Source organism: Molothrus aeneus, chromosome 10, assembly GCF_037042795.1.
Source record: "Molothrus aeneus isolate 106 chromosome 10, BPBGC_Maene_1.0, whole genome shotgun sequence".
In the NCBI taxonomy this organism is placed as follows: domain Eukaryota; kingdom Metazoa; phylum Chordata; class Aves; order Passeriformes; family Icteridae; genus Molothrus; species Molothrus aeneus.
In genome coordinates, this window is record NC_089655.1 from 17,572,077 (window position 1) to 17,594,705 (window position 22,629).

General features: G+C 45.0%; 1 protein-coding gene across 2 annotated transcripts in view; it reads left to right on the forward strand.

Moving 5' to 3' along the window:
- Positions 1 to 22,629, forward strand: part of MCF2L2 (MCF.2 cell line derived transforming sequence-like 2) — a 153,620-nt gene that overhangs the window by 8,054 nt on the left and 122,937 nt on the right. The window contains exon 1 of one of the 2 annotated variants that reach the window (XM_066556536.1): positions 13,373 to 13,529. The exons of the other annotated variant lie outside the window; for it this stretch is intronic. Within the exon in view, the coding sequence (XP_066412633.1) occupies positions 13,388 to 13,529 (142 nt within the window). The 5' untranslated portion in view covers positions 13,373 to 13,387. Of the gene's footprint in view, positions 1 to 13,372; positions 13,530 to 22,629 lie in introns of those variants that run through there. 2 annotated transcript variants of the gene reach the window in all.

Consider the following 22,629-nt stretch of genomic DNA (forward strand, 5'->3'; position numbering starts at 1 on the left):
GATTGAGCTCATGTACTGGAGGAGGGCCATGTCCAGCACGTGAATTCAGGCTGGTGAAATCTGAAGCAACAGCATTCATTCAAGGGTGAAATACATTACATTTATATGCATCTACTTCTTGTATTTTGCAGTGCAGCATTGCAGAAAGCTGGTGCCTTTTCAGCAGAGGTTTGCAAATAACTTTGTATTAATGAATTATTGTGAATATAATTCTGCATTCATCCTATTTTCTATTAGAAGATTTCCTGCACTGTAGTATGGAATGAAGTCCTGAACTGAGACAGACAATCATAAATTTCCATGGACCCTAGGATTTAGGTTACAAAGTTGCTGTGTTCTGTCTCCATCTTTTCTAGCCATTGCAGGGATCTGACAGTACAGTACAATATCCCCCCCAAAAAAATGGCCAGAGGAAGGACAGACTACCAGGATCAATAATCCATGCTGTCATGAAATGATTGTCTATTTTGTTTGCCAGCACAACACCCATACACCCACACCCACACTCCTGCTCAAAACCAGCTTTGCACTTGCTGTGCATTGTTTGGTGTGTTGTTGAAAATGTGTTGTTCCAAAATCACTGCTGTGATGACCTTTGAGTCCTAAATCTTTTGGGCAATCAGGAGCTAAACAAGCACAGCCAAAGCACTGAGTGTCCATGCCTTCATGGAGGCTGTTACTCGTTTCTGTACCATTACTCTGCCTGTCTCAAAGGTGGATTGTGCCCACGGTTTGGCTCCAGTATAAGGTACTACCATCTCATAATATCTCTCCTGCTCTGAGCACACAGGGGCTTGTTTGGCCCTTCAAGGCAGCCAGGCCAGCCCTCTTTTCTATCTGCAGAGCTTCCCTGATTCCAGAGGTATATGAAAACAACACAGATTATGTTCTCTGGGGACTTGGTTGCAGTAAGTGCAGGACTATTACAGTGAATGCAAAGGTGACTCTATGGAAGTGTAAACAGAGACACAAAGGTCCTTTCTGGAATGTTAGTTCAATGTTCTTTTGATTTTAAAATTCACTGATTCCTGACCTGGATTACTCAAGCATGGGAGTAAAGGTTAAATTTCTGCAGAATCCAAAATCCTTTGAAACATTGCAAAGTGGTGATGGGAAGTGATCTGTCATCAATATTACAACAAAGTGGCTCTGATCCAGAAAGCTGCAAAGAGCTCTTCATTTCTGTGTGAATATGGGGAACTGCTGGTATTCAGCACTCCATGGGACCAGATATTTTTGTCTAAGTGCACTCAGCTGTAGCTGACCCAGCTGTAGCCCCTGCTGCAAATAGGTATAAGAGGCAGCACAGTTAGCACCTGCTGTCAGCATTGTCCTGGGTTCATATGAGGATCCCGAGTTCATTTGTCAGAGCTCAAGGAAAGCCATGCTGAGAGGATCTGGACTCAGATTCCCCACATCCGTGAGTGCAACCTGTAATCTCTGTGCTTCCAGTTACCTCCATTTGTGTCTCAAAGATCTTGGATGGAAACCAGCAGCTCTTATCCTGAGACTGTTTATGCACCCACCCGTATCACCTAATGCATGAGCACCCCAATAGTACTACAGAAGGGCTGTCATAGTATCAATCCATATATTAACACCATAAATTACAGAATTCATATGAGGAAGGCTGAATCTGCCACTTCCACGGTGCAGACTGTTGCCCAGGGCAACGAGATATGAGGGGCTGCAAACCATTTAGCTCTTGCTTCCTCTGCATGACCAGGAGCTGTGTGATTTCCAGTTTCCCTTGGGCAATGAATTGTCTACAGCTGGCCCCAAATACAAGAGCAGTTATCTGCAGTTGTGAGACATAAATACAAGACAAACAATGCTGATGTACACCATTGTGGGCTGCTTGGCAACAGCTGCTGATAGGATCTGACTCTCCTCTTACATGCCTTGAGCTTCAGAGATTTTGTACTCACATTTTACATTGGAAAACCACTTCAGGTTCAATGTGAAGAGGTGAAGAAAATCTAAAACCAGAGAGGGTGCCTTTCAGTATTTCAGGAGAGTGACTTTTGCTTTTAAGTTCCAAGAACTATAAGAATTTTAGTTATACATAGGTAGGCAACTAGCCCACAGTTACTGGCATCTCCAATTATTGTTACTGCAAGATCTCCAGTTTAATAATAACTTTCCAAGGATGTGCACATGCTGACAGACAGGTATTGAGGAAAGAACCACAGCAAACACATGCCGCTCTAGTAGCAATGATAAATGAAAATTAGATTATTTGGATGTGAGAAGTTTGAATTTGCTGCCTGTTAATCATATATGTTACAACTTTAACACTTCAAATGCATTTTTGTCTGATATGGATTTCATATTCTCACCGAATTGCTGTGGCTAGAATTACTATCAGGAGAGTTTGCTTCTTGTTATCAATCAATAATCCTTCACCTAACGAAGCATGACTATAAATATTTCCCCTCTTTGAGTCTGAATTTCACTGTTATCCATTACACTGTGGTTCAGAGGTCTCTGAAGCCAAGGCTTAATTTTTGAAGGGATCAATATTGGTGTTTGCAGAATAAAAGCCAAAGCTGATGAGATACATAGGAGCCATACTATTGATCTTGCAATATCCAGAGAAAAGGTTATTTCAAACTGAAATAGCTGTGGCCTTAGCATGACCCTGAGCTGTAAGCAGGTGCATAACTGATCAGAGAGCTCTAGCAATTACATGCCAGTTGTTGGTGCAGGAAGGTTCCTGGAAAAACCTGATTAATCCTTGTTATGGTGATCAGCTTATTCTGTGAAAACAGACTTCCTATTTTTTAAAATGAGATTCTAAACTATTCTCACCATTTCATCTGTCTCAGATATTTGTACTGTTATCTGTGTCTAGTATCTCTTCCCTTTCCACATTGAAGAAACTAGGAGAGGCTTCACAGCTGGCTTTGAAGTCACAGTTCAGTTTGAGGTAAACTTTTTAGTAATTTTGTTGATAGCTCATAAAAATTCATCTTCCTGGTTTTGTTTTCAGTTAGAGGAGAATGCAGTTTCAGCAATGTGCAATTGTCATTTTGTATCATGTTGAATTACACTCTGGCTATAGATCAGGGCCTTGTGCATCATTTTGTCTTGAATGGGAGCAGAGAGCTGGCAGCAAGAGCCCTGTGAGGAGCAGAAGTGGTTGGACAGAGCAAAGAGCAGCTTGTCAGTGATATTTTGTGCCCATTCTACCCCAGTATCTGCAACAGCAGCTCTGTACAGGTGCACACTGCCTGCCTCACTGTTCCCTTCAGAGCTGAGATGTCACCACTGCGAGGTTTTCCCAGTCCAGCAATGGGAAGCAGAAATGAAACACAAGCAGTTATCCCGTGAATCCTCTTTCCAGCAGGATAGCAGGGCAGGGCTGCTGCCTGGGGAAGGGGTGTGTGTTTGTGTGTTGGTCCCAGGAAGAAGCTGTGCCAGAGCAGCCTCCTCTGCCCAGGGGGAAGGGGCAGAAGAGGGCACAGCAGCGCTGTTTGACACTGCAGTTCCCACTGCCCCAGACCCTCAAGGATAGGGCCAGACCCTTCCCGGATCAGCTGAAGGGCAGGATGATACCGAGTTGGGCAGAGGAGCCTCTCTCCTTCAAGCCCCTTTTCCAAGAGATGTGATGGCTCTGCCGGGTTTGCTACCCAGGAGCTGCTCTCCATTGCTGGAGAGAGGCGGGCGCTGCCAGCGCCGCCTGTTTGCGGAGGAGCCGCTGGAGGGCGCGGGGTGGGGACCCGCTCCCTGCCCGAGAGGGACACAGGGACCCGCTCCCGACCCGAGAGGGACACAGGGACCCGCTCCCGGCCCGAGAGGGACACAGGGACCCGCTCCCTGCCCGACAGGGACACAGGGACCCGCTCCCGGCCCGAGAGGGACACAGGGACCCGCTCCCTGCCCGACAGGGACACAGGGACCCGCTCCCGACCCGAGAGGGACACAGGGACCCGCTCCCTGCCCGACAGGGACACAGGGACCCGCTCCCTGCCCGAGAGGGACACAGGGACCCGCTCCCTGCCCGAGAGGGACACAGGGACCGGCTCCCGACCCGAGAGGGACACAGGGACCCGCTCCCGACCCGAGAGGGACACAGGGACCCGCTCCCGGCTCGAGAGGGACACAGGGACCCGCTCCCTGCCCGAGAGGGACACAGGGACCCGCTCCCGACCCGAGAGGGACACAGGGACCCGCTCCCTGCCCGAGAGGGACACAGGGACCCGCTCCCGGCCCGAGAGGGACACAGGGACCCGCTCCCTGCCCGACAGGGACACAGGGACCCGCTCCCGGCCCGACAGGGACACAGGGACCCGCTCCCTGCCCGAGAGGGACACAGGGACCCGCTCCCTGCCCGACAGGGACACAGGGACCCGCTCCCGGCCCGACAGGGACACAGGGACCCGCTCCCGGCCCGACAGGGATACAGGGACCCGCTCCCGACCCGAGAGGGACACAGGGACCCGCTCCCGACCCGAGAGGGACACAGGGACCCGCTCCCTGCCCGAGAGGGACACAGGGACCCGCTCCCGGCCCGACAGGGATACAGGGACCCGCTCCCGACCCGAGAGGGACACAGGGACCCGCTCCCTGCCCGACAGGGACCCGCTCCCTGCCCGAGAGGGACACAGGGACCCGCTCCCGACCCGAGAGGGACACAGGGACCCGCTCCCTGCCCGACAGGGACACAGGGACCCGCTCCCGGCCCGACAGGGTCCCGCTCCCGACCCGAGAGGGACCCGCTCCTGCGGCAACAGCATTCGCATGCAAAGTACCGACAGCACTAATTCGGAGAGAACCGAGGTCACCAGAGATAAAAGCGAGATAGGGGCTGAACCTTTGAAAATGGGGTACCCAGGTTCTCTATTTAAGCTTGTCATCTAAACTGGGTTATACTATAGAAGGACATTACTTGACTACGTTTCTAAACTGCAGGCCAGGAACAGCAGAGAAAGCAGCTGAAAACAGCATCACCCACAGCATAAGGGGAAGGGAGTGGGGAGTAGGGAGGCTACTGCCTCCTAAATGCAGTAGCTGAAGCACTGGATAGAAGGTGTCTTGGTGGAAGCCTCAGGTGACAATGCCCTGGCAGGTCAGGCTGACTGGTGTACTGAGGACCCTGTGACTCCATACTGCTGCCAAATGCTAAATACTCTCAATAGAGCTCACATGCTCTAAAATACCTGGCATGTCCACTGCCAGTGCTGGTATCAGTCACTGAGCCTGATTATAAAACTCCTTGTTAGCGTTTTGTTTTTATTTTACCAAATTAGTTCATTCTTAACAGTTTCAGTTCAGCAGCCTTCACTATGAGACCTGCTGACCCTGAATGTATGTATAGTAGCAATTAGGCTGATACAGATAATACTGCAAAATCTTAATGAGCAGAACTCTGTTTTAAATTCAACGTTGGAAAGATGGGGATATCTACAAATGGTATAAAATAACACTGAGAAATGCTCTATGTGCCATGCTTAAGGCTACATTCAAGAAAGGGATATTTCTTAGTATTTTAGTAGATACTTCTATATTTTCTAGCTTTACTGTAGTAATTGCAATTGATCTTAGACAAACTCTATGAATACCTTGGGATTCAGTTCCCAGTTGAAGAATTTTTTCCTTATGCTTCATTATTTGTATTGAGATTTTAAAGTTCACTGGTGGGTCCTTACAATGCTTCTGATACAACTAAAAATATTGGGTTTATGTGGTTTGTTTTACAGTTGATTGCTAATCTTGAAGTAAGTATATTTAAACAAGAGACAGGAAAATATTCTGTAGAATTATGTGCATTTGTGCTACAAAGGGGCAGCAAAGAAGTGGTTAAAGAGGGGGTGAAATTATTGTTAAGCCAATTCAAAGGGCTCTCAAGCCAGTGGGAGATGTGTGGATATATGCTTTTAGCACATTCCTCCCCATTTTTAGGCTCTTTGTGGGGCAAAATTGAGGTGAAATTATTCTTTCCCCCACAAGCTTTCTTCAAATAGTTCTCAGATGCATTCTCAAATATATATAAGCAAAAATATTCTTCTTAAACTATATCCTTTTATTGGCAATTAGAAAGGAAATAGTCTATTTCATGGGAGTAACAATTTCTCTGTGGTGCCAGAGTGCTCAGCTGAGAATCACTGGAGAAGTACAAAGCATTATTTAGTGCTATATGCCATGAAGTGAACTTTTGCTGGGACTAAGGTCCATAAACGGATGTGGGATTTAGATACATTTTATTATGTAAATCTTTGCTGGTCGGCAGAAAGCATTTGTAATGAGGTTTCCTGACAGACTAAAGAGCAATTTCTTATCTCATCAGAACACTGCACCACTCAGCTTTAGGCAATTTAAGTCCATGGTGCTGTTGAAATCAAAGCACTGCCCTTATTTCATGTGGGCTGGAGGTCTAACCTTGTGCAGACAGTGTTCAGCACCTCCCAGCATGTGAATGCTGCATGTGGGATGCTTGGAGTTGGCAGGCAAGGTCACAACACTAGTGTGATGTTGCAGGGAAACCCTTGTGCTGCTTCCTGTAGGAAAAGTTCACTCAGGTGCAGCTCTATACCCTTTCTGCACCTGAGGCTGACTTACAGATGTCTTTTTTACTGTGTGGGCATACTTGCCTGTTAATATAGATCCATGAAAAATTTTAGTCTTGGTATGAAAGGAAATGAGGCTTTCATGCTTATGCTTTTTCTATCCCAGCTGGCACTTTTCCATATAATTTTAGCAGCTCTTGCCTGGTTTTGACAAAGGATTGAAACTCATGGTTTCCTGTAAATTTATCCTATTTACATATTTGAGATTGGGTGTGATGACAAAACCCAATAACTGTGCTGGCTGTGGAGGATAGGGAGAGGACTGGGGTGTTGTGGTGTGTGGTAACATCTTGCCCTGCTGTGCCTAGTGTCAGGTGCAGTGCTGCAGGGGGGGAGAGGTGAAGGAAGAGCACACATGGTGCACACTGGTGCACGTGCTAGCAGATTGTCCATATCTGTATTTTCCTGCTTCACACCAGGCTTTGGTGTGACCTGAGAAAGCACCCCATAGATTGTGTTTTTCTAGAACCTTGAATCTGTTCCAGCTGGTGGTTTAGAGACAAAGCTGGGATGGGTAAATTGGGCTGGGAATGGTGCAGGGGCTCAGGCTGTGAGTGGACATGAGCAAGGAACAGCTCTGCAGTACAGTGCACTGAGCAGGACAAGTTCCTGTTAACTGGGTAGGTGTGTGCAAGCATCCAGCTGCCCTGTGTGGTTGCACTTGTGGATGCACACAGAGGAGGTTCCAGCCCCTCATTTGCTGGTGCTCAGCACAGAGAGATGCCTGTGTGGGCAGGTCCTTCAGGACAGATGTCTGGTTTCTGACAGCGGTCCTGGGCCAGGGGGAAAAAAAGGAAGTGTACTTCACAATTGCCAGAGCAGAGGGAATAACTCCTCTTTGACTGATTTTATCCTCAGCTCCCTAGATGAACACAAGCCTTGTCCTGGGGATATTAAAGGAGTGTGTTTGATGTGTATCTGCCAGCTGAGAGCCCAGTAAGGTGAAGCCGTGTCCAGGAAAGTCTCTACAAGAGTTTCTTTTTCCGTTGGACTGCCCAGAGTGACTGAGTGAACCTCAGTGCACAGACAGGCAAACAGGGAAAAATCAATAGTCCCTAAGGCCCAGTCTCCTACCCCTTGTGGTAACTGATGTTGAGTGCTTGAGAGATGGCAAGAAAACATTGGAAAGGCCCTTACTGTACTTTGTAATGTGAGATGCTCTTTCTTCCTGTTCAGCTAACATTTGGCCTGTGTCCAAAAGCCTGGAGTATCAACAGCCCTTGTGATGCTCACAGATGCTATTTTTATCCCTGTGTCTTTCTGGTTCTCCTTTATGTGTTTCAAGTTATGAATTGCAAGCAAAAAAAATGCTGTTTCCATCGGGGAATGTGCACAGCTGCTCCTCAGGGAAAGAAGCTGACCTGGTGGTCTTAACTGCATGGATCCAGCAGCTGTTCTGCATTGGGAATGCTCCAGAAGTTCCTTGTAGGGAGGAAAAGGTGAAGGGGGAAAGAAAGAGGAATAGAGCAAGGAATCCAGTGCAGTGCTCTGGATGACAGCAAGGATCAGGGTTACCATGCCCTTGAGGTGACTCAGTGTGTCAGTGGCAGAGTACAGAGAGGACAAAACACGTTTCCCCCAATGTCCAGAGTCTGTCCTTTTCAGCTGTCATGGTGCTGCTGGAGGGCCATGACACAAAGACTGTGCCCGTGCACTGGTGATAGGGTTTAGGAGCTGGAGAATGGGGCTCTGATGTGCCTGGTTTTATAGATCACAGCCTTCTCTGCATTACCCAGCGTCTCACTCATGTATTTCTTTTGCATTTACTTGTCTCTCAGTTTATTCCCATGATTTTAAGCCAAGAGCCATTTAATGTTTTGGGTAGAATGCTCAGAAAGACTCTTGGTCTCACGTAGGTCTGTAACCATTTTCATTGTCAAGACTGGAATCATTTTGCATCCAAGCCGAAACCGTGGATCCAGCTAGGGTCTTTACCCCCAGGGTCTTTACCCCTGTGCCAGCTACACTTTGGTAACTCTGGGATCTGTTTGTTTATCTTGCCAAGCAGAGGCCTAGCAGGACAGAAATGCCTTCTGTTCTTTGTGATCTGCTCTTAGTTGCAGAGATCAAGGGAGCCAGGTAAAATTAACCCTACATGTGCAGCAACAATTCATGTCCACTGCTTGGCCTGGGAAGATTCTGCTCCTCTCCTGATCTCTTTAGAATCTTGTCTAATCCAGCTGTGACATCATTGGCTTTGGGGTTTCTTTTTGTCTGCAGTTTTGTTTATTTGGTTTGGATTTTCTTCTTCTTTTTTTTTTTTTTTTTTGTTTAATGATGGTAATGGTCCTTGAATACCCTTGATGTCTTCACAGCTTTGAGATGACAACAAAAGTTCCTTGGCTAAGGTTGTCCTCTGATCTTCACTGCTCACTCCTGCTTTTGGCAGTTTACGTGGGAGTTCATGTGCGTCAACAGTGGCAGAATTGTTGTTTCCCTCTGCTGAAGGTGACCAAAAATGTTTTGCTTGTCCGTTAAGAAATCACTTTAAGCAGATCAGTGTAATGAGATTCTGAAGCCATATGGCACTGGAATTAGAGCCTTCTAGTGCAGGAACTGCGTGTTGCAATTGCAGCAGTGCTGTGCGCTACAAGGAATTTCAGGAACAGAGATGTTTTTTCCTTTGCTTATTCCTTTAACTCCTTGGGGTCTAAAACCATGCCTGGGATGTAGCCCTTTATTAAAAAAGGAGGGAGAGGAAGTCCTGGTCTGCTTTTTATTAGTTGGAAGAAAATAAATGAAAGTTAATAAAAAGACTGGTTTCTACTTTCTAACTGAACACTGGAATGGATGTTACCATTGCACCAAGAGTGCTCTGAAAAGAAACCTTTGTGTCAAACTACTGAAATGGTTTATCAGATTCAAGATCTGGAAGATGGGGAGGCAGAAGGAAGGTTATTGAGCTATATGCAAAATGAAAATGTGTTTCAGCATAGCTATCAAAGATTAGTTAAAACATTAGCTAAAACATCACAAAATAGGAAAATGTGAAGCTGGGGTTTCAGGAAAGAAATAGATATTATTTTCTTACCTTCTGTGTGTATCAGTCTTTATAGTGGCATTGGATTTAGATTACTTATTTCTTAGATTTTTGCAATACTACATACTAGATGGGGGGAGCTGCTGGTCTTCATGAATAAATAAGACACCTTTTGCTGTTGGGTTTTTACATTTTATTGTCTAAAATGTTGGTGGATAAGAGAGGTAATTTTTTTCAGTCTCTTCTACACTAAATTTTCTTAATGGTTCTTGCAAGGCTCTGATGGAAAAGCAATGCCTGTTTCCCCTCAATTGCTTTAATGACTGTGTGGGGTAAGCTGCAAACAGCAAGTGTTTTACAGTATTTTCTAGCTGCCTCATTTACACATGCAGCAGAAGCAGACTCCTCTTACTCCTTCCTCTGACACATAATGCTGTTCCCAAACTCAAATTTTGATTCTTCACAAGAAATTATGTCCCTTGGGCTCAGCATCGAGATCCAATGTGTTTGTTGCATGTTTTGTGCTTAACAGTGATACCAACCATCACAGCACTGCTTTTTGAGGCAGAAGCATCTTGTTTCATGAGAAGAGATATGGGGCTTAAGCGGATTTAACTGAGCTGACTTTAAATTTGTTGCCATCCTCTGGTCACACAGTCATGGCAGCAAGCACTTTCCAGCAAGCATCAATTCCAGGGCAAACTGGTATTTCTAATGAAACTAGGAACTAGTGCAGTTCTGCAGGCTGTTTTGGGTAATGGCAACTGAGGGTATCTGGGTCATGGGTTGTGGGGTGGGGTTTTTTTATTTATTTTTTCAAAATTTTTAATTTCTGATTACACTTTCTTACATTTATTTACTTGCTTATTCATTGACAGACCAACCCAGATTATGTTGCTAGGCAATGCTGGCAATTCATGACCAATTTTCCAATCATTTTGCTATGGGTGTTTAGAGCAGCAGGAAAGTAATGCCCTTGCATTCTGTGTTATTATGGAGAAGAGCCAGGGAAGCATGCCGACTGTTTTCTGTACCTGTTCCCTGCACTACAACCTTCTTCTTTCAAACAGACTGGTACCTTTCAGCTAATGGAGGAAATCTGTGAATTCCCCATCATCCATGCAGAGTGTGTGTTTGGTAACATGTTACATAGAAGAATTCCTGCAAGGCAGCCCTCACTGCAGCTCCTGTGCAGACACAGCCAGAGCAGTACAGAAGAGGTCATTTTTGTAGTAGGAAACAGTGTTCCCATGTCAGATTTTCCATATGTGTCAGGAGAAGCTAGCCCAGCTTGTGAATGGGACTGCAATGAAACTTACAGTAGAGCAAACAGATCCTTCTGTCCATCCATCACAGCACTCAGTCCCTGAGATGACTCTTATGTGCCTTGTTACTAAATGTGTAGCAGCTGCAGCCAGCTTATTTTTGTGTCTGGAGCTGGGTGATGGCAGTGGTACCCCAGGCAGCAGAGGTTTGTATTTAGTATTGTAATGGATCAGGCTTCCCTAGGGAAAGACTGGGAAATTATTTTAGATCATTTCCCTGTTGTGTGCTGTGTGGCTACCTGTGCTTCCAAAGCTCACATCTAGGGCAGATTTCTTCTTGCATCCACTTCCAGCATCAAGTCTCCCCCTTGGAATGCAGCATGTCACAGATCCTCCTGTTCCTAAGCCATGTAGATACTGGTGGGGGGCAGTGAAGGGTGGGAGACTGAAACATATTTCCACAAATGCTGGATTCTCCCTCCTTGTTTATGTCTGTGTGCAGGGTTGAAGTGCAATTATTCTGTGTATGTCAGACATTAATATATTGTCAGAAAACTTTATTTGCCAAGGTATATCATGTTTGTCCATGTAAGGAAGGACACCTTGAACCCTTGTAATGAAAGAGAAGAGGGAGGAAATGTTTAAAGATAAAACTGCAGGGTTGTGTTTCTAGTTTTCTTATCTCATCATGACAGTTTTCTACAAAGTATTTCTGCCTTCTGTGCCACTGGTCTCCCTATCTGTAAAATATTGCTCTCCCCTAGGGATTGCTCTATGAAAGCTCTAATAAATATTTTACAAATGCTAATGAATCAGGTTATTCAACAGTTCAGTACATCAGTGTTCTCACTTTGCAGGCAGGGTTTTGGCAAAGACAAAGAGCAGGAGAGTGAAAAGCTTCATACCACATACCAAATTTGGAGGTGAGAGTAGTAAAATCTTTTACCTTTAAGAGTGGAAATGTCCTTTATAGCTTCCTTTCATCAAAAGAAGAGGTTCTGAGACTCAGTTCTCAAGTCTGGTAGCTGTTTGACTATATGGCCAGTTTGTGTGTGCTGGGTTAGGAAGCTTAAACATCTCTCCCTGTGTGCATGAGGCAGCAAAGCTGGCTGGGGAGAAGCTGCAAGTTCATGGAATGGGAAAGAAGTAGGGGCAGGTGAGTTGACTTCTCTGTATTTCAGCTTACAGGCATTCAGTGCAGTCCAGCCAGTTATTCAGCATTTTAGTAATGGCACCATAGGAGGCTTTTTTCTCCTGGATATCTTTGTCCCCTCTAGGTCATTCTCTGATTTGGATTAATTAGCCTTCTGCTTTCCCACTCCACATCTAGGAATCAGCTGTGACCTGAGCAGGCCACAGCTGAACTGGATGTTCTCGCGCTGTGTAAAGTGCCAACAGGTGTTGGTGACTGAGGCATAGGAAGGCAAAGGTTCTCAAACTGTGTGTAAGATCCTTGCAGGAAACTCATTGTGTGCTCAGGTCACTGCAGTTGAGCTCTGGGTGGCAGCTCAGCCCTGATTCATTGGGTTCTCACTGTATTCTTTGCACTGTCACCAGTGCTGGCCTTGTGCCTGTTATGCATCTCCTGTGCAGTCTCCTGCCGATCCTAGGGAAAGCTCCTTTTTAATTCACTGTATCAGGATTGAATGCTCTCTGCACTCAGTTCCCCAAAAACTAGTTTCTTCATAAGGCTGTCTAACCAGTGATTGGTGTTATTGTAATTGTTAAAAGGGAAAAAAAGTCAGCTTAAATATCCAGCTTCTTCCAAGGAGGATTTCTAAATGAATGTTTCAAATATCTGAGTTTGGTGTCTAACTAATGGATCCAACTTCTTTGTTTAAAAAAAATTAGTTGGGGGGTTGCACAGCTAGCTGAGCATGTCTGCCAACAATATTTCCCTTGTCCTCCATTTGCTACTCTGTTCATTTCGATTATCAGATCTTATGAGCAGGGACTGTGCACAGCAGCAGAGGGCTTTTCTGTACAGTTGCAGCCTCCCAGTGCCACTGCCAGACGTGTGAGTAATTGGTTGAGCAGCTCTGCAGAGCAGTCTCCTTGCACCGTCCAAGCTGAAATGCAGAAGTAAAAAAATTCGTTCTCAGAGATGAAGACTCATAAAATCATAAACCTGAAAGGAAAAAAAAAATCATGAAGAAAACCCTTTTCTCAAAGAAGAATTCTTTGTGAACATATCTGGCATACTCATTAAGAGTCGTTCTGTGATCTTGCAATGTGCTTCTGGGATCTTCTCTCTTCATTGTTGCTTATAAGACAGCTTTAAATTAATGATAAGGAAGCCATTCAGGGCATGGGCTGCGCTGAGGTTCACAGCTTTCATTCTGAATGAGAGATTAAAGTAAACTGATATTGAAGGCAAGGAGGGAGAAACAAACACAGTCAGTAAGCCTATAAAAGTCTTAGCCAATTGCAATGGTGAACATCCTGCTGGCGAGGGTGACCTTGAATGAACTAAGTGGGATAAAGTCACCAGGCTGGACTGACAGCTGAAGAATCAGGTTGGATTCCAGCAAACAGAGAGCAGATTCCTGACAGGAGTCTCCTGAACTGTGGCAATGGCTTCTCGGTGTCGGAAATGTGGACAACAGGTCCCCAGGAATCTGCCTTTCACTGCTGTCCGGATAACAGAAGGCGAAATGAAATCTTACCATGATTTTATAGGAGGATGCGTTAGGCTGGAGCGCATGGCAAAGAAAGGTATGTGTAGCATCTTTAAACAAAATAGCATCTTCTCCTAGTGGTAATTGCATTGCATCCCCAGGCAATTTGCAAAAAGAGATTATATTCTTCATGCTTTCTCTGAGGAGTCAGTGATAATTAAAGGCAACTGGCTGGATTTGGGTATCACCTCAGGTGTGACTGCAGTGTTTGACTTGGCTGTATATTTCTGGGATATTTGCAGTGATTTGACCTAAAGGAGTTAAAATGAATGTTAGACTAGTTCTGAATAAATGTTTATTTCATTCGAGTGTAAGACACTGAGTTTTCTGTATATGTCAGGAGTAGGTATCTGTTGTGCATGGAAAATACTTCTTAAAAATAAATGTAAAGAGCTGGAGCAGTGGGTGTCATGACCTAGCTGACCCTGTCACCCTGTGCTCCTGAATTACTATGTAGAAGGTCAATATCTTCCTCTCTGTAAAGATTTTGGTTTCACTGTATTTGGAAAGTAGCACAACAGAGTTTTTTGTGCTCTGTGTGAGTCAGCCCAGGTACAGGGCAGTATTCCACTCTCAGGGGGCTGCTAGTATAAGGTACTGGTACCTAGCAATTTGTGCTAACTGCATGCTAACTCTGAAGTGGAGTGATGCAGTTGAAATCTAGGCTGTTGACTGTCTATTCACATATCAAGATTGCTGAATCATAGAACACTTTTTCTCCGTGTCATTGAGAGGAAGATTTTTCAAAGAGCCCCCCTTCATTTTCCCTGTTAACTTGAATAAATACTTTGTAAACCTCATATCCAGAAATTTACAAGGCATTCACTAGTGCATGATGAAGACTACCAAAAGCATGCAATATGACTGTACTTGGAAGTTAAATTGTTTATTATGATTTAATTAGCTCTTCAGCAAAGAGAGTTGCATTTGATCTGATAAATCGAGAATATTCTGTAGAAAAAGGTGGCTCAGAAGCAGGGTATTGGCTGCAGCCACTGCTCACACACTGGGCTTTGCAGATGCTTTCTTTAACAGGGCTGTAATGCATGCACAATGTCAGGGTTTGAAAAGTGCAAAGCCAGTCCATTGTACCTCTGCTTCTATGGGCGATCCATCCATGCTGATCTTTGGGCTCAGTGCCTACCTATGCATTGTTGTATTTGGCTGACCTTTCAGTAACATGATGTTTCCAGTTGCACTCTTTGTACTGAGGCATTCCGAGTTCAGCGCGGCAGGGCAGAAATGTCTGGTATCCAGTAAAAGACAGTGGATTCATTGAAGTTCCTTCCTGAATGTTTGATCAGGTTGCTTATGGCTTTGTGGGCCTGTGGACCTGCTGGAGGCAGAGCTCAGGCATCTGCTGCTCTTTTTCTTCCTGTAGTAGAGACGGGAAGAGACTGGTAAGGGCTTTGCCATGGTTACTGTTCCCAGGGAAACACCTTCTCTGCCTCTCATGTTGAGAGACTACCTGGCATAGTATTATGGGTGGAAATCCCTTGGAAAATAATTTTTTGCTAGGAAACAGAGAGCATGTCAGATCAGCCTGAGCCTGTTGTCATTTTGTGAGGCAGAAAACATATTCTCTGCTTAAATATTAAATTCTGCCAGCAAAGCTGCACAGGGGCAGAAGTTCAGTTATTGCTGAGGACAAGGTGCCTTCACCTGCAGGTATTGGAGCTATGTGAGTTGTGAGAACACACTGGGGCAGCTCTGTGTGTGGTGACACAGAAGGGGAGCTAAGGAGCTGGCAAGGTGGCACAGGAGTTCATAAAAACATTGTGTGGGTTGTTTTCTCCTGCTCTGAACTGACTCTGACCTTGTGTTCATTGTGGGGGTTTTTTTTGGCCTGTGTTTTCTTATCTGTAAAGTAGGAATAGGAATTAGCTGCCTCCATAAAAAGTGGATCCTGATGATGTAGCTGTGACTAGTTCATATTACTACTTTGATGACTAGACCAGTTTCCCTTAGTTGTCTGTGCTGCATAAATGGAGAGGCAAAAAGATTATCTGTCCCAGAGAACTTGGATTCTGTCTGCCCCACCTAGTCCTACAAGCAAAGACTCATTGACTGCCTTTTTCTCAGGCTGGCTTTCTCTGAGCATAGTGGCAATGCAGGATCCCTGGGCCATGTTCTGGCTTACCATCATTTTAGAGGGAGTACCCTTTCTGCAGTGTAAAGGTTGAGCTGGAGTGTTGCTAAGGTCCAATTGGCAGATGTTTACTCAGTACTTCAAGCACTCCAAAATATGGAGCAATTTTCACCTTGCCCATCCCCAGGACACACACACAGACCATGCCTGTGGAGCCTTTTGAATATTCTGTTGCAATTTTGTCTTGTGTATTAGATATCATAATGGGAAGATATGGAAGGCATGCAGGTAACTACAGCAGAAATAGAGGCCACATGCTTGCAGTGGCCTCCAGGTTACCTGCCTTTTATCAGCAGTACCCCACAGTATGCAGTGTTGTGCCAAGCCATTCCAGTTCCTGTGTTCCACTTCCAGTCTGATCTTCCACATTCCTGGACCATGCAAGTTTCAAGGCTTTCTTTCAATCAATGTGATTTGTTCTGATAAATGGTTAGAGGTGTGGTAGTAGCCCTCTGTTCAGGTAAAGGGATAAAGATAGTGAATGGTCACAAAAAGAAGTGCTGCTGTGAGGGGCCAGCTGAAGGGCAGTTTCCTTATGGGCACATGATGCCTGCTGAGAGCTCCACAGCCCTGGCTCCCTGTAACAGGCTATATGAGCTGCCTACAGGGCCCTCTGGGGTCTGATGTACAAATGGTGCTGTTTTGAATGCCACTATGTGACCTTGAGACTGGGAGCTGCAGCTCCAAGGTGCTGGTTATAGCACAGCATGAGAACCAAAGGGAAGGAGACCCCAGAAAGCCAGGCAGAGATGTGGCAGGGACTCCAGTCCAGGGCTGATAATTATTGGAGTGCCTTCAGTTCCTCACAAAACAGATACTGAAGCTGAAAGCAAAGCACAGCCTCTTGCCATGAAATGCATCATTCTTGCACAGTGGCTCACATGTCTTTTCAGCACGGACCTGACTATTTATGTCACCCTGCTGCTGGTGAACTCCTTTAATGCTTGAGGACACCTCTCACCAAACTGGCCCCTTTGTCCCCAAACGCTCCTAGTTAGCCTGTCTTGTTGTGATGCTCAAGTCCTCAAGGGGATCATGTACCCACGGGGCTGTTACATGGATGAATGATCCTGTGCTGGCTATGACTGTCTCTGCATGCTGTGGAGCTTGGGGCTGCAAGGGGATTTTATATTTTTGGGGGAATAAATGTGTGTTTTTCATCTGCATTCAAGGCTGGTGGCTGCTTAAATCAGAGTAGTGAATCTGCAGACACTAAGGGATATGCAGTTTATTACCGAGGCTTTTCAGGATTTTGCTGTTACTGCAAAACCAGGCAGGAGGCTCCTTGCCAGTAGGATGGGGACCTGTCTATTGTGCTAGCAGTGTTTCTGCTTTTGTCCTCTGTAGGACAGAGGAATGCTGCAGTTTTGTCTGTCCAGCAATGATGGGAGGTTGTACTCAGTCCTGCTGCTGTGTCTCTGTTACTGCTGGACTTGAAAACCAATTCTTCAGATCCATCTGTTCAGGGAGGAAAAGGGACTCAAGTACTGGAGTGGTTAAGGAATTATGGTGCTATCTCTGGAAGGAAATCCCATCTGAAATGAATTGGGACTGAAATTTGTTGGACCTTTTGGAGCTTCTCCAACTTTAGTAGTAAAATAAATGAGAAATGCTTTCCTTTTTCAAATGACTGACCTTTCCACAAAAGTGCTGGTTACTGGAGAAAGTGGCTATTTCATGTGAAGACCAAAATCTGAAGTGTAAGTGGAAGGTATTTCTAAATCCCTTGAGACTCAGTCACAGTGGCTCCATGTGTATTGCTCAAAATTGTTCTGGTTCTACCTGCATTCAGTATTTCTTCTTCTCTTTAGTAAAAAATGCTACCTAGGGGACCTGGGATAACTTTTTTCAGCTGGCTCTCATTGCATATAAAATAGCTGAAATAAAATATTCTGTTTTCCACAGAGGTTTTTCTGAGAAAAGACAATTATCTTAGATGCTTGTGTTTCTTTTCACCTGTTCCCATTCATATGCAGCGTGCTCTGCTGTGGTTGAGAAATACTAAAACCCTGTTTACCTTACCAGAAAAGTCCAGACAATTATGAGACAAATAGTGAAGGCACAGCTTGATTTTCATTTAAAAGAATTCTGAGAGAGATGCCGTACTGCAAAGATCAAGAGAACAAATTCTCAGAGGGCAAGTTAGAGCAGAGGCCTTGTGGGTATTTATGTTTTTCCCTTTCTCCCATGATACCAGAACAAGAAACAACTCAGCAAAATAGAAAAGCATTAAACATGGATAGACAGATTGCTATAATTGGCAATGTTTGGTTAACTTGTGGGACTTATTACCACAATATAATAGCCCAGTTTGCTTTTCTTTATTACCTAAATTGTAGTGTAAACTGCCTGGGGAGAAGATTTCAGGGGAGAATGGTGCTGAGTGTGCTGGGAGGTTGGAGAGTGCCTGTGCAGAGCTCTCAGCCTGGTTATGCCCACAGAGCTTATTCTCCAAATTCAGCCAGTTCTGCTGCTTCACGCCTCACTTAAAAAGACCCAATTCTGCTGTGCTAATGTATTGATTTTTTAAATACAAATTGTACTGCAGCTTTATTACCTGAATCTTGCTATGGATTAGCCTGACCAGTGACTTTTCTAAGACATGGACTTTGCTTCTTCACCACATTATCTACTAGAGATACTCAGGATCAAGTATAAAGTAATGATAAATAAATGCTTGGTTGGAGCAGCCCAGCTATATATGAATATTTGGACTATGCCAAGTGTCTTGTTGCACAAATTTCTGATCCTATTAGTTAATTCCATTTTTCAAGGGGGAAAAAAATCCTCCAGGCTCTTACAACAGACAAGAATCATTGACCAAGTTTTTTTGGTTTTTTTTCACCCTTTTCTAAGCTGGAATATCCCAGCATCTTTATTTTGCACAGAGTCAATGCCTTATTTATATTCAGAACCTGTGCCTATGAGTCATTATACTGGGGATTGCTCAGTTTAGGCTACTTGTCTAAACTCCTGAGTCATACCTTGAGACAGTGTATGACAGTGTATGCTTCTGGGGATGCCTCTGAGGAGGTCTACAGGAATGCAGACCTGATTTTTAAATTGGGATACTGTAAATTAGTAAGGTCATCATTTGCTAGCATTGGGAAAAGCTGAGGTGAAATGGGAAGGGGTAAAGGTGTTCCATTTTCCCTTGACTTTACCCCTAGGCTCAAGAACTGACATCTGTCAGAGAATGGATGAAAGGAGGGGCAACTTAAATTTTCAAGTCAAAAGCATAATAAAAATCAGTGGCCTGTAAGTCAAAGTGGGAGCTGTAAAACACAATCCAGTTTCTTTGTGTTAGGCCTTCTCTAGAGGAAGCAGTAGATTTGCAGTTGCCTGAAGTCTTTAACATAAGATTAAAGAGCTCTCTAAGATGCTGGTTTAATCCAATTGCCATGAACATCTTGTGTGTTCAACAAGTCAAACACAATGAACTTAGTGGTCCTCTTTGGACCTGCAGTGAAAGAATCTGGGAAGATGATCTCTGAGTTAGAGGCACTTGGGTATGAGCCATTCCTTGTCTCGCTTTTGGAGGCCCACACCCACAGATATGAGCACATGAGCGTGTGGAGACAGATGCTGACATGGTGCAAGTTATTTCAATGAAACTGAGGTGTATTGTAGCCAGAGAGGATCATGTCCTTGAATATTTTTTTTTAAAGTAAGTTTAAATGTGTAATACAGTTGCTTCCCAGTAACAAAAACTGAAATGTCAGTATTACCCTATTCTATGGGCTGGTGAGACAATATTTGGATAGTACAAAATATTGTTCTGCTGAGAGAGGCACAACTAAGCCTTTTCAGCTTGGCAAAGACATTTTGCCAATTCACACTGAAATTACCTGTACTAATTACCCAAATGAAAAAATGTCTCACGTGTAAATTTAGCTTATGAAACTTAAAGTACTGCCCAAGGAGAATGCAGTGGCCTGAGGAATTTCTTGGTGCCTCTTCCATGGTGAGTTCATTGCTCTCCTTATATCCTGAATCCACATTAGATTAGTAATTTCCATTCACTTGCAGAGTGAATGGAAATTTCATCCTCTAACTAACTGGGTCTGCTACTTCTGGAGCATCTCTACACACAGGGTTAAAGTGCTTTTCAGACTGTAATCATCTGGCACATTGATCAGCCACAGGGTCCGATGTGACACTTGTCCCTCTGTGCTCCCAGGCAGGAAGGTTAGGGATGGTGCCAGGAGGGGGCCGTGAGCTACCCCACACCTGGCTGGGGACCAGCTGTGCACAGGCTCTGCTGCTGTCTGGGCTGCCCCGGGGCTGGGCTGGGCTCAGTGGCCAGCAGGGCTGTGGTCTGTTCATTCTGCACAAGCAGAAGGGGAGGGGAAGCTCCCAGGAGAGCAAAATGTGTCTGGAACGGGAGACAGATCTTGTACATTGGTTACATGTGGACATTTATACTGGTACAGGCAGCAGAGTAACATTACACACCCACTGCAGCTGGTGAATTCACTTGTTTGGCAAGCTGGGAAAGGAAGTGCAGTGTAAAATCCATGCATCTTGCCACTCTCCTGCTGTACCTTTATCCACCAAGTAGCGTCTGTCTGTAAATCTGCAGGTGTCATAAGCTCTCAGGTGTATCTTGTACCAAGCATGGTGATGTTCTGCTTAGATCTGGCATTTATTTGTAACTACATAGAAAACCCTGTTAGTTTTCTCATGCTATATTATAAGCATTGTCATAGTTTGTGTTGGTTAGCTGATGGGAGAAGGATGGTAATCCTGGGTGTATTAACCTTAAGAGAGATCCACTGTCCAGTAGCCTGTCTGTAGAAACAACTTTGGTCTGCTCCTCAATTTACTGCTGGGGAAAACTGAGATTGACTGGATTCCTATCCCTGTGCCTCAATTTCCCTATCTATAGAATGAATGACACTTGTCTTTTTGGAGCCTGAAGACACAGAACAAACAAGGTATTACCATTTTGCATCACACATCCTAGGGGACAGCTACTGTAGCCAGGGTGAAGAGTGACTTGTATCTAAAGTTACTGAGCTGTGGGGGGGGCAGTAAAGGGACAGTAAATTTTATGAGTTAAACTAATGTTAATGTTGCTTCCCAGTATTGCTTCAGACTGCTGTAGGTGTGATGTCACCTTCTTCAAGCTACATGTGTACTCCCTTCACGCACTGAAAAGTTGTGTTCTGAAGTATTCATTGAACTAAATATGTCAAAATGATTACTCCCCTGTTCAAAACCTGAGGTCATGATTCCTACCAAATTCTTAGGTCTCGTGCAGTCTTCTCCCTTGTCTTTAAATAACAGCGCTGTGTTCTGATGTGTGGGTGTGCCTTCGGGATAGTACTCGAGACAGCAATTCACAGCAGCACTGCTGGTTTCCCTTGGCCCTGAATACCCTACTATTTAAAGTTATTTTAATGAAAGCCCTTTCCATGCCTCACTCTGAGCAAGTCAATCTGTTTAATTGTCTGTTGGGCTGTACTTTTATTGTTTGTGCCAAGCTGTGAAAGCCACCGAAGTGTCCCTTTGGAGGGGCCCGAGTGAAGATCTGTCCGGGCAGGGAGAGGCGGCTGTACCTGAGCAGGGTTAAACCTGGCCCTGGCGCAGTCAGAGCTCTCTGCTGTGCTTTGCAGCTGTTCCGAAGCACTTTGTGCAGACTCCTCCAGCAGAGCCTCAGCCCTTGGGTGCAGCCTTGGTTGGATCCAGGATTACTCGCAGGGACTGCGGCCTCTCTCCATCCCTCCCTCCCTCCCTGCCTGCCTGCCTGCCCTGTGCCTCGGTGAGCTCATTGCCACAGCGGGACTGCAGGAGCCGCGCTGCCTCACCGGGGAGGGATCGTGAGTGGCTGCAGGGGATGCAGGGGAGCCATTGCTCCTTGCCCTGTCTTTCTGTGGCTTTTTGCTGGGCTTCTGAGCTGGGCTGCTGGTGACAGCTTGGAGAAGGCTGCAGGAGGGTGGCTGGGAGCTGTCCCGGGCAGAGGTGGGCTGTGAGCAGTGTTTGGCCCGGAGATGCACTCGGTGCTGCTGGCAGCAGAGATGCCTGCTGTGGCTCACTGTTTGTCTCCAATACAGTAACCAGGGAAATATTTCTTAACTAACTGGCCTCTGTTCAGCAGTGAGCAAGCAACCAGCCCTTCAGCTCCTGAGCTCAGAAATTATGTGAATAGGCTCTGAAATTATTTTGCTGGATGCAATAGTTCAGGGCAGAGCCAGTAGCTAGAATTTTTCTAAGATACAGTTTCAGCTATGGAACTGTCTCCTGGCAAGTTTTGGGAGAAAGGAATGGAGTCTGCTGTACAGCCTGCTGTATCTCTTGATTAGCTCAGTGTCCAGGCATTGTAGTGAGCATATTTGAGCTTTGCAGTTTGCCACATGTGGGTTTTGTTATTCACGATGGTTTCTAACATGACATTATGGAAATGTTCTTTTTTTTCTATTCTCTGAGCAGGAATTTGTGTTCTAGCAATCCAGCATTGTTGTGAAGGACAGATTTTGGGAAGAAGATGAATTAACTTTTCTCTGGCAAAAATCAGAAACTATCAAGAAGTTTTTACTGCTGAGGCACTAGGCAAGAGGCTGTCCCATGCCGCTATAAATCTGGATTTATTTCTTGAATGCTGAGATTAGACCTTTGCCTTTAATGCCTTTTATTAGGGAAGTTTCAGTTTTGTGGATAGTAGGATGTAGCATCACTCCACCAGGGGGTGGTCTGTGAAATCAAGCAATATCTTGCTGAGCAGATGATGTGGTATGGTGTGTTTCTTTAGATCTTTTCTGATTATGGATAATTCATAGTGCAGAGTGAAGATTTGTTAATAATTTCTTATCTATCTCTTACGATTTTACAGCAGTATTATAGGAAGTATCTTCATAATAGGCTAGGATATGAATTGAACTGAACAGTGGAGAGTGCTTTGAGAATTTTATATTAGTTTGTAAATTTAGCTTTTATGGGGATTATTAATGGAGAATTCCTAGATGTGTGCACAAATGTATGGTGTGTT